Here is a 13,669-nt window from a genome sequence, read left to right as displayed (position 1 = left end):
GATCTAAGAGTTTCACCCATTAAACTGAAAGCCAAGAGCAGGTCAGCGTGTTACCCCAGCACAGCTGGGCAGAAAACTCAGGGCAGACCAGTAGTGAGCTATGTACAAAACCTGATAGGTTCCCCAAAAACGTAGAGGAGTTGGGAGAAGGATGTGCTAGGCACAAAAGAGCTCGTGTAACAAGCCATGGCGCCCTTGTCAGAGGGCAAGGAGGAAAGAGACAGGGTATGCCTGGTTTAATTCAGCCAGAATGAGTGTTAACAGCGTGCTTCAGTTCCCTGTGAACATGCGGGCGAGGTGGAAACATCCCAGGGACAAAGTGGGTCTGTGTCCTGGATTAAGCTCCATGGAGAAGACAGTCATCCTAGCTAAATCTCCCCACATTGACCTTATTCTCCTTGGGGCTGGGATTTGCTTTACACATCTGTCAAAACTTCTTTTACTTTCCCTGAACTACATCACAGTCATATTTCCCCATCCTCCCTGTATCCGGTGAGCTTGAGGTGGTTTAGGATGAAACCAGTTCTTTCGCTAGCAGCTCTGTCTCCCAACAGCACCCACCACCTTCACATGCTTCTCCCATGGGCAAGTATTCCAAGCCCAGCCCCATCTCCAGCTATTTTTACACAGTCCTCCTAAAACCTGCCTTGCGTTGACATTTCAGCCACTGAAAATACCTACCGTGATGTGAATCAAGGCCAATGAATGCATTCGATTTGTGTTATCACAGTTATTGGCCTAGAGCAGCACCAGAAGACATTGCTTCATTTGGGTTTGGATCATCTCTTCAGCAGACACCTGCCTGCCTACAGCACAGGTACAGCTCGACCCGTCCCTCCTCCTCTTAGCAAGCTCTGCCCTTATAATTTCCCCTCTGGCCTTCCTTGCTGCAGCCCAAGCACCTGCAGGCGCTGCAGAGAGCTTAAACCAAATGGGCTTGAAAAAGAGAACGACATCGGGGCAATTGCATCTCATTGTCCTCTGCAGATCCATTTCCTGCTCATGGCATCCCACCACAGGCATCACGTCTCAGCCGCTGCAGAAAGTGGGATTGAAGAAGAAATTGAATTCCCCCAGTTTGCCACTGCCTGTCCCCATGCGCAGACAGGGGACATCTCTGTGTGAGCATGCTGTGGGGTCCAGTTTTCTGGTTTCCCAACCCCTCACCTGTGTCTGTGCACAGGGTATCACCATGGGAAGCTGAGCCCAGGCCTCAGTGTCACAACAGAGCCCTGCAGGGACTGTCACTGTGGCAATGCAGAGCACATCCTTCCACCCCAAGGGCAGCCAGAAGAAATTTAAGGCTATTGTCCCTCTCTCTTAAGCCTGGCAGATGCCAAAGCCACATCCTCAACAGCCTTTAACCAGACAGATGCCAGTGACATTTCAAAAGGCAGATACCGGTGAGGAATCTGGTCCTGCACTCACAAGTGCAAAGTCCGCGCCCACCCACCAGCAGTGCCCGAGAAACCAGCTGCAGCTTCACAGCTCGGCCACCCCTGCGCAGCTCAACGTGTCACCTCCCTCCCCTGCACCAGCCACCCCAGCTGTGGCTACCGCCAGCCTCCGAGGGCCTTTACACTGAAGAAGCACTGGCAAACACCACAAGGGACACCACGGAGGAGATCCCCCATCCCAGCAGACCCTATAACACCTATATCCTATAGCCCCCCACAGCCCCACACTCCCAACTTCCTATTTTCTCCTGCAGCCCTTTGTACAGCCCCCCCCCAGCTCCCCCCATCAGGGCACAGCAAGGGCCAGGGGCTCCCAAAAGTCCAGGAAGCCAGAAGAGACACCACAGCTACAGGGCAGAGTCTCACCAGCAAGGTCCCTGTCCCTCTGCTCCCGACCACAGCCGATCCAGAGATGATGGAAACATTCAACCAGCAGTCCAGGCCATCAGGGAAATTCCTTACAATAATGCAGGTCTGAAATCAAGCCAGAAAAATCAACCTTCAGCTCAGGCTTGGTGAGGGTAACACAGCCTGGTGATCTTCTGGCAGGTCCACAGTGGTAGGGCAGGTCCACTTGGAAAATCAGTCCACAGGTTAAGGTCTGGACAACCAACGCTCCTCAATGCAACTCAGGAAGGAAGTGATGGCCCTGGCAGAGCTTAAATAGACCCCCAGGGCCCATGGGCTGGGGCTCCAGGTGAGGCTGGTCAGGGCCATTAAAGCCTGTTAGTGCCCTGACACCCTGTGCAGCTTCTGCCCCCACCCAGGTCCCACGCAGCCCCCAGCCTGCAGCTGGTAGGGTGCTTTTGATAACTGACCTGGCCCTGCTCACCCGTCAGCAGGACTGGGTGCTCAGGAGGGGTGCTGGGGGGAGCAGAGGTGGCTGCTGCAGGTCATAGGTCATTAAGGACTCGTTTGCGGAGGCTGCTCTAGGGACACCTGGGGGAGCTGGATTCTTTGCAGACCTTTCTCGGGCCATCCATCAAACCGCTGCTGTGAGCTTCACAGTGCTGCTCCGCAAAAAACTCTCATCCCGGCAAACCACCAGCGCCCGCCACAGCAGGGAGCGCCAGGGCAGACCCTGCCCCATCCTCGCCAGAGGACCCGCAACTCTCTGCCTGTCCCAGCGTGGCTGAGAAGAGCAGGGATGGGGACGGTGCAGCCCTGCGGGGGCTGATGGGGACATGGGGGTGATCTGCTCTGCACCGTCACAGCCTCTGCCGGCTGCTCTCCCAGGCGCAGGAGGGCAGACACGTTGGCTCCTCGTACACCCAGGTGCAAGCCCCAACTTACCCCCAGCCACTCGCCACCAAGTCCCCAGTGCCCCTACAAACAACCCCCCAGGCTGTGGGTGCTGCCACAGGGCATCGCGTTGCTCGTGGTTGCGCTGTGTTGCATCATCCAGGCGCAAAGCAGGCGGGAGGTGTAATTGCAACTGCTGGGCCCATCTAACCTACCCCAGACTAAATCCACCCCATTTTGTGGATGAGGTAAATGACTGTCTGCTCCCAGTGCCCTGCCATGGTAACGGGCTTTCCTGGAAAGTCTAATTGCTGTGTCTTCCCAGCAGTGAACGAGCGGCAGGTTTCTGTCAGCCTGTGTGACCCCTTCCCAGCTCAGCGCCGGTGACGGAGCCCCACGCTCAGTTTTAGCAGCGGCGATGCCAGGCAGGTTGATCACATACACGAGAAAACCCATTGTACATCGCCAGGTTCTGGGCTGCATCACCCTCTCAGCAAGACACTGCTTGTCACCCGGGGTGTCCCCGGGGACTCCCCAGACAGCCCACCTGGAGCTAAGGCTGGGCTGCTGGGGCTTTTCCATCCCATGCTTTTAGGGACCAAACTGGGCTGAAAGCAGCTGGCTGCAAACCCAGCACCAGCCTGGTGGAGGTTGACCACCTATCTGCCAACTGGGCTCCTTGGGAGCAAGGTTCAGACCAGGAGAGCCGTCAGGGCTGGTGGGGGACCAGGACTAAGCACCCCCTGGCCAAACCTCTCCCTAACTCCTCTCCTGGCACGTCGGGTGCCGCTGTGCGATGCCTGTCCCCCTCCAGTTGCATTTCAACAGCAGCGAATGGCTGGTAATGAGCCGCGTCTCTCTACAAGCTGAGAGCCTTCGAGATCAAAGATGCTCTTACACAAAACCAAAATATTATCACTGGCCTTTAAAGGCCAGACTAAGCTTCTGAGGGAAAAAAATTTCAATTTTCAGTAGATCTAATTTGAAACCATTTTAATGCTCATTAAGATAGAGAGACCCAAGCAGATTGTGCAGGCTGGAAGACAGGGAGGGGAAAAAAAGAAGTTATTATTGACATTTTCGTTTAAATCTTTATTCTACCCAGAGCTCCCCACTTCTGGCCAGCAGCTTTGAGTAATGCTATTGTTAGCACCAGAATTGTAATTCTAATGTCCTTTTTATAACTGGCTTGGAAAAAAAAAATCCTGAAGGCTTTGACTGAATTCAAAGTAATGGAATTTATATTGATGAAAAGCGATCTGAAGATGAAACCTCCAAGCCCCCGCGCTGTTGCTCCCTACCACGGGGTGGTCACGATGCTCGCCCACCCTGGGTGTCCCCCTCTGCAGCGCCTTCCCGGGGTGCTCGGTGGTAGGGGACGAAGGAAGGGACCATAGTGGATGCCTGGTCCTTGTGTGTCCCAACTTGGCAGCCCACCGGAGCCGTCTGCGGCAGCCACTCGTCCATCTGCTGGGTCACAGCCCCGGGGACAACTCTCCTGAGGGGCGACGCACCCCTCGGCAGCACCCAGTTCCGTGCCTCCAGCCGAGAGCTGCGATGGGTACAGGAAAGAGCCCAAAAGGGTATTTATTTGCCACTATCTGCGAGCGCTGGTGTGGAAAAGCCAGACTGGGCGAAGGCGAGGGTTTGGGGTGTCCTGGGGGAGGTGGGCACCGTCAGAGCATGAGAAAAAGGAGGTCGTGTGTCAGCGCCTCCCGGCATCGCCCGCCCAACGCTCTTTTAGAAACAAGACTTTTGTCACCCAGCTCCTCCGGCAGCAGCCCGGGAGGAGCCGGGCACAGCCCGACCTGCTCCCTGCGATGTGGGCCTGCGCCTGCGGAGGGCAGCAAACCCCCGGGAACCGCCTCCAGCCCCCCAAACCCTCCTGCTCCCCAGCCCCGGGTACCTGTCACCCCGCCGGCCCCGGCGCAGTCTCCTTTGGGAAAGCCCTGGATAAGGGTGACTGCAGCAGCCCCATCCCAGGGAGGATTCCGTCCGGGGGTCTGGCACTGCTCCCAGCCTCTGTGCTCCAGCACGGAGCACCAGGCGATGCCGGGTGCTCCTCCCGACACTGCCCAACCCAGGGATGGGGATGGGGACGGGGACACCATCCCCCCTCATGGCCTCAGGCCCCAGCCAGGGGGGCTCCGCTGGCTGACCCCCCCTTCGCCAGCAGCAGGCACACCGAAATTATAAGAAAAGCTCTTGTGGGAACTTGCCGGTGTCCTCGTTTCCCCCGTGCTGCGGGCCCTGTGGGTGGGAAACACTCCTGCTTTAGGGAAAAAAAAAAACAACCTGGCATATGGTTTCTGGCCCATTTTGGCTTCAAAAAGTACAAGCGAGAGCTGTGTGTTGGCAAAGGATAGCATGGAAGCGTTCAGGCACACAGCAGCTCCAGCTGCACGGGGACCAGCAGGCGGCATCCCCAGCAAACAGCGGCCAGGGCTGATCCCAGCTCAGGGAAAATCCCCGGTTGTGGCTTTGGGTGAGTTCTCGGATCTCCCCTTCACTGTCCTCCCCCCAAGAGGAGGGTTTCCTGCCAAAGGGGAATCACAGGGTGACACCCAGGTACAAAGTGTTTAGATGTGCCACGGTGCCATGTCCGGCCAAAGCTGTTTGCGTGTTGGCAATTCGGATTCAGATGATTCTCCGAATTTAGCAGGGGCTGTGCAGCACAGCGTGATGAAAGCTGAAGTACTTTAAGGCACTGGTGCAGTCAGGAAAACAAACATGAGCCTTCCTGCTCCAGATTTAGCTCTTTATTGATTTTCCAGCTGCATCCAGCAGTCGCTGTCCCAGCGCTCGAATTACCCATTAAAGGCATCATCGAAATGAGAGGAAAACAAGACAGCGCTGTGGTTTTGATGAAAAACGTTGAACATCCCAGACAGCAATTTCTGGAAGGAAAATTTGTCCTTCTGAGGGTGGGGACCGGGTTACGTTTATTCTTGAACAGCTCAGAGACAACGAGGGCTCCTGGCTGCTTGCGGTCCAGGACACGGCCACCTCCCCCGGCTCCCGCTGCCCTGGCTCCCCGCTCCACTGGCAGCGCCGTGACCTGCAGGAGGGACTTGGGGACCTCCATTTCAGCGGGTCACCTGTGTCGGATTCAAAGATAAAGGCAAAAGCAGTTTCAAAATCCCCATGACTGCACTGGAGCGGACACGATGTCCCCTGTCCGTTCATGCTGCTGGTACCACTCTCCTTCAGGTAACCCCCCGCTGGTGACTGCAGCTGGGTGGCATCCTGCAGGTCTGTCCAGGGACCTGACCTGCCTGTTCAGGGGGTCCCTGTCCCCTGCGCTGGCATCCGATTCCTCCCCACAGCTGCAGCATGGAGGGACCCCAAGGGCCTGGCCAGTGGAGATCCTGTTGACACCCCATCTACACGGAAGTGTCCCCACCTGGGGGCTTTGCTCTGTGAATAAAATCTATGATTCCCCCCGGCAAAGACATTCCAACCCCAGGAGCTGTGCCACGTCCCTGCGGTTCAGTGCGTCAGGGCGCTGGGGTGCAGCAGAGGGACGTCCCCAGGGCTCCCCTCCCTGAGCCAAAGGTGTCCCTGGAGAGGAGGGCGCGCTGTGCCCAGCGCGGGGCTGGCTTTGCTGACTCAGCAGCGCACACCCTGTGTAAACGCCCGCCAGCTGCTGCCCCGGCCGCTGTTTGCTCAGCCTGTGCCGCTCTGTTTGTCTTTCGGGGGATCACGATGGAAGGAGATGGCCTTTCGGCCACCGGCAAATGGGGTAACGCAGCTCCAGGCACCTGCCCCAAGGATCCTCCGGCATCTCCGCTCCTCCAGCCCCTGCGCCCAGGGCTGCTGCGGGCTGCTCTGTGGCTGCAACCCACCAGCAAGACGCAAACGAAATCCTCCCTGGACCTCTAGGAGCTACAGAAAAATGCACCCGCCGCAGCATAACCTGGCTGCCACGCAGCCAGGAAAATTATTTATTACCATTTCCTTGCAACAGAGATACGGAAAAAAAGCACCCGCCCTCCCCAGGTGCAAACAGCAGCAGCTGCAGCTTCCACGTAGGGATCTATGTACATCACAGTGTAAAGTCCATCGGGAAAAAATTCAATCCAAGTTTTAAAAAAAAACAAACTTCCCCACATACGACCTAAAACCAGGAACCAGAAAAAAAAGTGGTTGAGAAAATAGGTTGGGTCCCTCCCTCTTACTATAAAATATATATATTTCTAAGGCGACGTTTCACAAAATCAGAAGCGAGGTTCCTAAAGAGTCTGAACTTGCAGCCGAGGACACCAGAGGGGCACAAATCCCACGTGAGAAGCTAGTGTAGAAACGAAAACCTCCACCCACCCCACGGCCTCAGTGGTCAGCATAGTCCTTGGTCTCCACCCCGGTCTCGTTGAGCACCGTTGTCCTCATGATGGCCTCAGTGACTGCATAGGGGTCACAGTTGGCCGCCGGCCGCCGATCCTCGAAGTAGCCGTAGCCATCCTGGCCGACCTGGCGCGGGATGCGGATGCTGGCGCCTCGGTTGGCCACGCCGGCAGAGAACTCGAAGATGTTGGATGTCTCGTGGTGGCCGGTGAGCCGCCGGGAGTTGTCCCTGCCACCCCGCGGGTCGTAGACGCAGATGTGGTAGTCGTGCCGCTTGCTCAGCTTCTCGATGGCGGCTTCGATGTGTCTGCGGGAGAGGAAAATGGGGTTGGGTTTGTCAGTAGGTCCATTTGGGGGGTGTTCCCATGGTTGGGAAGGCTGACACCCCCTCCTTCTGTGCAGGGACGAGGACAGCCCCGGGGACATTCTCAAACGACCAGCTGCTTTTAAACTAAAATGAGCTTGGACAGCCCCAGCCCTGCCCGGTGCAGCCACTCAGGTATGGAGATACACGCTTTATGGGGAGCCAAGAACACCCCAGACCTCGCAGGTACATCCCAGGGACCCCCCCCACCCCAGGACTTACTTAAGACCCCCTTCTCTCCGCATCTCCTCGGTGCTGTAGTTGGTGTGACACCCGGCCCCGTTCCAGTTGCCGGTCATCGGTTTGGGGTCCAGAGTAGCCACGACCCCAAAGTCCTCGCAGACGCGGTGGAGGATGAACCGAGCCATCCAGAGGTGATCCCCCATCTCGATGCCTTCGCATGGGCCCACCTGGAATTCCCACTGGAAGAGGCGAGCGGATGTGCCGGTGAGGATGGGCAGGTTTGTACCTCCCCAGCCATCACATCCCCGCCGCCCCCCGGTGAGGGCTGCCAGCCTGGGGTACAGCTGAGCTTTACCCCTCGAGAATCAGCAATGGGGATGAGGAGCACCAAGTTAAGCAACAGGACAGCTTTGGAATGCAAAAAAAATGGGAATAAACTGCTCATGACACCACAGAGAAAATTTGGGGGTGGGGGGTGGGATGTTAATTAAAATGGAGGTAAATAAGCACCACGCCTGCCTTTGAGGCTGATGCTGGAGCTGCTGGTGTGCTGGACCCCCCCAGCCCACACTGCAAACAGGGCAGGGGACTAACGAGGAGCCTGTTCGCCCTTTCCGGGGCTGCTGCTTTCCCGGCCGGAGCCGGGGTTGCGCCACCCACGGTGACTAAGCAGGGGGTGACGCATTTACGGCTACCGGCATGGCCTGGCTGAGACAGAGCCCAGGATGCAGAAAGCAGCCAAGAAGGACCCTGAAAAAGCCAGGGCAAACAGCAGGGTTGTTAAAAGTCCTGCCTCAGCCACACTGCAGATAAGCCCCTCCGCTTATCGCCGCCACATCAGCAGCAGGAGAGTCAGCGATTCGCAGGCTGCAGGGCCGAATCGCCGTCGGTCAGTCTGGCCACCTGCCTAATGCAATCAGGGACTCCCTCCGGCTAACTCCTAAATAAATCCAATCCCCCCCCGCCCCCAAGCTGCTTCCCAAGGCCATATCCCATGGGGTATAGGAGCTCCCGGGGTAGAGGAGCAGGACGCAGACATCCGTCGCTCCACATGCTGCTCCTGCAGCCCATCCTGGCTCACCCTGTGCCCCACATCCCTGCTCCGGAGGGGAAGGAAAGCTCGAGGGAGCACCCAGCTCCACACGGGCTGCCAGAGCCCAGGCTGAGCCGTGCGAGGAGCCCGCTGCGGTTTGGCTGGGCTGAGATTTCACTTGCCTGCCCCAAAACGCAGGAATTTGCACGCCAAGGTGAGTTAGGAGAAAACCAAACGTGCGCATTTTCATCATGGCAGTGCAACCGCTCCTATCCAGGCAAAACCGATGTGGGGAGTCACTGGGTTTGGGATCCCAGAGGAGCTGGGAGTTGCTGGGGTTATTCCAGCCTCACACTAACTCATATCCCTCCCTGGAAAGCGGGGCTGCGCGGGGCCGTCCCCACCTACCTGGGAGGGCATCACCTCCGCGTTGGTGCCACAGATCTTCACCCCCGCGTAGAGACAGGCCTTGTAGTGGGACTCCACGATATCACGCCCGTACACCTTATCTGCTCCAACCCCGCAGTAATAGGGGCCTGGAAAGGAAAGAGGAGTCGCCACCCAAGTAAAGCTTTTGGGAACAACAGCAGCACTGCAGAGTAATCCCACCGCTCCCACCAGGTCCCAGCCATCATCTGCAGAGGATTTATGGGAACTAAATGGTGCTGCCCTCCACGGTGCATCGAGCCACCAACCCCTAGTCCAGGACGAGCAGCACGAGCGATTCATCTGCGCAACCTCAGCTTTATCTGAGCAGTTCAACAGGACTTGTAATGCATCAACTGGGAGGGGGCCAGGAGATAAGGAAAGCTTGGCTCGATCTGCCCCATGGCACCTCGCTGACCCTCCGAGCACATCAAGTGTCCGAGATTGTTCTGACAACAGCCGACATTGTTCATGGCTAGAAAACTCAACTCGCTGTGGTTTTATAGGGCTCTTCCTCATTCAAGCAGGTCAGATGAAGATCTTCTCCCCGCCTGGGGGAAGGGAGATGTTGAAAGTGGCCAGCCTCCACAAAAGGCTGGTTAAGTCAGGTTGGGAACCCCCTGGCCCTCTCCCAGGAGGCAGCTGAGGCGCTTGGGGCTCGTTTGCCGCTGCAGGAGGGCACGATGTGCCGGCCCTTTTCCAAACAGCCACAGGGAGGAGGTTTTTTCAGCCCAGATCTCCAGCCCTTGCCAAACAAGTTGTGCAGCTGAGCTGTTTGTGCAACCGGGGTCCAGCGGGAGCGGCACTGCCGGCCGGCTCAAGTGAGCTGCGGGCACCCGGCGCTCTTGGCAAATGCTCCTGACCTCATTCCGGCTCCTGCCCGGTGTCCGCCGCGATGGGAAAGCTGTGCCCGAGGTCGGGGACGGGATGCCTGCTGCCGGGCAGCAGCAGGGTGGGAGCCGAGGGGAGCACGGGTTGGGGAAGGGAGGGAGCACTTACCCTGCGGGCCAGGGAAGCCGTTGTCGGGCCAGCCGTAGGGGTGGCCGTTGATGCCCAGCAGCGTGTACTCCTGCTCCATCCCAAACCAGGGGTGGCTGTCCTTAACCAAGTCCATGACCTTCTTGCACGTGTGTCTCAGGTTGGTCTCTGGGAGCAGAGAGGTCCGGGTTAGACCCACACTGTTGGCAAGCACCCACCATGCTCCGCTCCAGCCCGCCCAGAGGTTGGGACTCCACCACTGCCAAGCGCTTCCCACAGAAGCCTTAAGGAAACCGGTGAGCAGATCTCCCCCTTCCTGTGATGCTTCTCTGCTCACCTGTTTCCTCCTTGCAGAGCTATTCCATCGCCACAACATCAGGCCACAGGCCATCACCTTCTCCCCAAACCACCACTGACGGTCCACGAACATCCTCCTCTTACACACCGAGAGACCAGGAGCCGTATCCCACACCCTTCCTACAGACATCCAGCAGATCTGGGACAAGGGACTATATATCTTCCATCACAACTTCACCGCCATCCTCTTTCTACGAGCCTCTGCTTAATTATCCTAATGTTTCTCCTGCTCCACATTTTTGGTCAGCATCCAGGCTGGCTGACCCTGGCGTGGCCCTTCGTGGTGGCAGGGGTGCTCAGGGCAACCGGGGCTTTGCCAGGGAGATGCAGACATCCCGGAACGATCCTGACATGGGACAACGTGCCAGGCAAGGGGACTGAGAGTTTGGACCGAAACAGCAGGGCTGAAAAACTCTTGTCACAGGGACAGGCAGCAAATTCTGCCTTTAAATGGCAATAAGAAACCCCAGAGCAGCTGTGACATAAAGCCCAGGGCGTGGGACTGGAGAGGAGCCGTGACACCTCCCTTGCACTGATGGGAGAACTGGGGAAAGGCAGTTGCCCCCCTACAGCCCTTAACCTCCATGGAGACCCACCCTGGGAACAGCCGGGGGGTGCCCCGCTCTGCTCTGCGGGGTGTCGCAGGGCTCTGGGCTGAGCTCTCTGCCCCGTGCCAGCCCCAGGAGCTCCAGGGCCAGGGGCTCTTTACAAACCGCTCCAGCAGAGGAGCTGCTGGGCAGAATCCCGGCCAAGACACTTCCCCCACCGCTGAAAGGCATGACGCTGTTTGAAGAGGAACCAGCCCCATCTTTCACCATCACTGCCCACAGCCTCTCCTCTCCCTGGCAGATGTGCGCACCACCCCCCGCAGATGCCGCCTCCCTCCCCCCACGCACCCAGCGGGGACGTGGCCCTGCTTTTCTGGCAAATAACCAGTTATTTGCTGGCAAATAACCCCTCTGGGAGCCCCTCAGCGTGTCCCTGCAAACCAGCTCCCCCTTCTCTGTCTGGGACTTTATCAGACGGACGGGACAGACGCCGGGACTGCAGACTTCTGCCTGCGGTGATAAGACCAAGAGCGGCGCGCTCCGGGGCTGCTTACAAAAGGTCACCCCAAACCAGCCCGCACCGTCCCAGCACCTTCTACCTCCTTTTCTGCAGCCACCCATCAACAAGGAGAGCGGCCACAAACCCAGCACGTTAAAACCCCCTGCTGCTTCCAGCCCCAGCTCTTCTGCCATAACCCGGCGGCTGGGTGTGCTTGGGCTGTAAAGCCGGGTGACGCCTTGGGCGCGCTCGAGTTGGCGAGTGCCGCGAGCTCCACGTCTCGCTGCTCTTCTCCTCGCCCTGCGCCGCCAAAACAGGTTCCTGCAAACAACCGCCACCACCAGCGCTTGAATTTCGGAGCCTGGGGCCAAGTGCTCGGTGCTGAGCTTGTCCCCAGTGCCAGCGGCACAGAGCAGGCGGTCCCTCGGAGGGACGGTACCCTAAATAACAAAGGGGTGACCCCCGGGAGCCAGGGGTGCATGCCGGAGGTGCTCACCTGCGGGTTTCCTGTTGTACTTCAGCACTTCGCAGAGCACCAGCTTGTTGGGGTCCAGGCAAAAAGGGTCCCTGAACATGCGGACGGGCACCAGGAACATGTCGCTGTTGGAGCCCTCTGCCTGCGCCGTGCTGGAGCCATCGAAATTCCACTCGGGGACATCTGCAAGGCAGGAGGGGGACAGAGAGGGGAGTGGGACTGGGAAAAGCCCTCTCTCACACAGATTTTGCCAAGTGCTGGTGGCTTACACCCGGGATGGAGCACCCAGAGGGCACCGAGTGGCAGGGGACGATGGCCACAAAGGTTTTCTCGCACATCCCCAGAGCCCAGTGGGGCTGATCCCCCTGTGTTCACCCCCCAGCACCGTCGGGGCACAGCCATTTCACCTCCCTCCGCCAGATCCCATCCGGATGCCAACACGTCTCCACGCCTGTTTGCCCGGTGGAAAGGGGCGAGGATCTCATCCTCCCCTTCCCACCCAGCGCTAATGACAGAGATTATGGATTAAGCAAACCGCAGCGACGCAGGCCAGATATTTACCCTGCCATTTGATATAACCCCATGAGGCAACCACAGCCAGTGCCACGCAACCAGGGGCAGCAAGTGCCAGCTCCCACTGCCCAAAGCACCCCAAAGCTTTTCCCCAGTGATGCTCGGCGCCTTCCACCACGCCAACCGTCATCCAGAGCGGCGTTACCTTCGATGCTCTTGGGTTCCTTGTCGAGGGTCCTGCTCTTGCAGCGCACGCCCTCGCCGCTGCCATCAATCCAGACGTAGGTGACCTGCACCAGCCCATCCTGGGGCAGCCGCATGTACTGCTCCCGCACCAGCTTGTTCAGCCTGGAGCTGTGTGACACCGACATGGCGACGGCCCTGCGAGAGCGCGCAGGTGAAGTGCACCATCCCCCCCAGCCCATTCCCCTCCCTTTATTTTAAAAGCAACCCCTCCCTTAAAAAAATAAACCACCACCACCCTCCCGCCCGGCCGCCCCCGCGGGTGCTCGGCGCTGCACACACAGCCCGGGTCCGGCTGCCCCCTCCCCGCCGCCGAGCGGAACGTCCCCCCGCGGGACTCGAACCCGCGGCCCCGCCGCTCACCGGCCCCAGCGCTGCCCGCGGCCGCGCCCGCCGCGCTTTATACGCGGCCGCGGCCGCCCCGCGCCGGGAGGCGGAGCGGGGGCGGCCCCGCGCCGGGGTCCGGCCCCCACCCCGGGGGTTACTGATTAAAAACGTTCATTATGATTTTTTTATTTCTTATTAAAATGTTACTTATTAAAAGCAGTACTTCTTGCATTGTTAAAACATCATTTTATTAATAAATGACAAGTTACTTGCTAATTAAGTTGCTATTTATTAAAAAATAACAGGTATGACTCATGGAAAATATTATTTACCACCTCGCTGCGCTCCCTCCTGGCGCTTTGTTTTTGTAGGGTTGCCCTCTTACCTGCCAGCGGGTGTTTTGTGCCCCCCGCAGCGCTGCTTCAGGGCGTGGGACGCGGAGCTGGTGTGACCGGCACGGTGTGCTCTCCCCCGGGCACCCCAAAAACCTCGCTGGGACCGTGTCCTGTGGAGGTGAGATGCCTGGGAACGGATTGGGGTGCCTGGCTGTCCCTGGGGACAGGGGCAACCAAATGCTTGGGGACGCTGACAACCAGGACCCTGGGGACACTAACACCACCCCTGTCCCCCCACCCTGCTGGACACCCCAGGGACGACTCCTGCCCCTCGCGTTGGCAAGG

The 13,669-nt window shown here is 58.4% G+C and overlaps 1 protein-coding gene across 1 annotated transcript; it reads right to left on the bottom strand.

Annotated features, from left to right (window-relative positions):
• Positions 1-5,730: 5,730 nt before the first annotated feature.
• On the bottom strand, positions 5,731-13,031 carry LOC134523740 (glutamine synthetase). Its single transcript, XM_063353065.1, has 7 exons — positions 13,007-13,031; positions 12,625-12,800; positions 11,928-12,089; positions 10,049-10,195; positions 9,032-9,159; positions 7,630-7,829; positions 5,731-7,350 (listed from the first exon to the last, which is right to left on the bottom strand). The coding sequence occupies exons 2-7, from the start codon at positions 12,788-12,790 to the stop codon at positions 7,029-7,031; spliced, it is 1,125 nt and encodes a 374-aa protein (XP_063209135.1). The 5' UTR covers positions 12,791-12,800; positions 13,007-13,031; the 3' UTR covers positions 5,731-7,028.
• Positions 13,032-13,669: the final 638 nt, after the last annotated feature.

Source organism: Chroicocephalus ridibundus, chromosome 15 (genome assembly GCF_963924245.1).
Source record: "Chroicocephalus ridibundus chromosome 15, bChrRid1.1, whole genome shotgun sequence".
Lineage (NCBI taxonomy): Eukaryota > Metazoa > Chordata > Aves > Charadriiformes > Laridae > Chroicocephalus > Chroicocephalus ridibundus.
This window is presented reverse-complemented; position numbering and strand designations above follow the sequence as displayed.

Bases quoted from the DNA above. Each gene is read 5' to 3' on its own strand.
- LOC134523740 (XM_063353065.1), bottom strand. From the start codon at position 12,790: ATGTCGGTGTCACACAGCTCCAGGCTGAACAAGCTGGTGCGGGAGCAG. The intron at 10,196-11,927 runs GTGAGCACCTCC...CTCTGCTCCCAG, and splicing joins GTACAACAGGAAACCCGCAG to AGACCAACCTGAGACACACG. The intron at 9,160-10,048 runs GTAAGTGCTCCC...TTTCCTTTCCAG, and splicing joins CGGCTTCCCTGGCCCGCAGG to GCCCCTATTACTGCGGGGTT.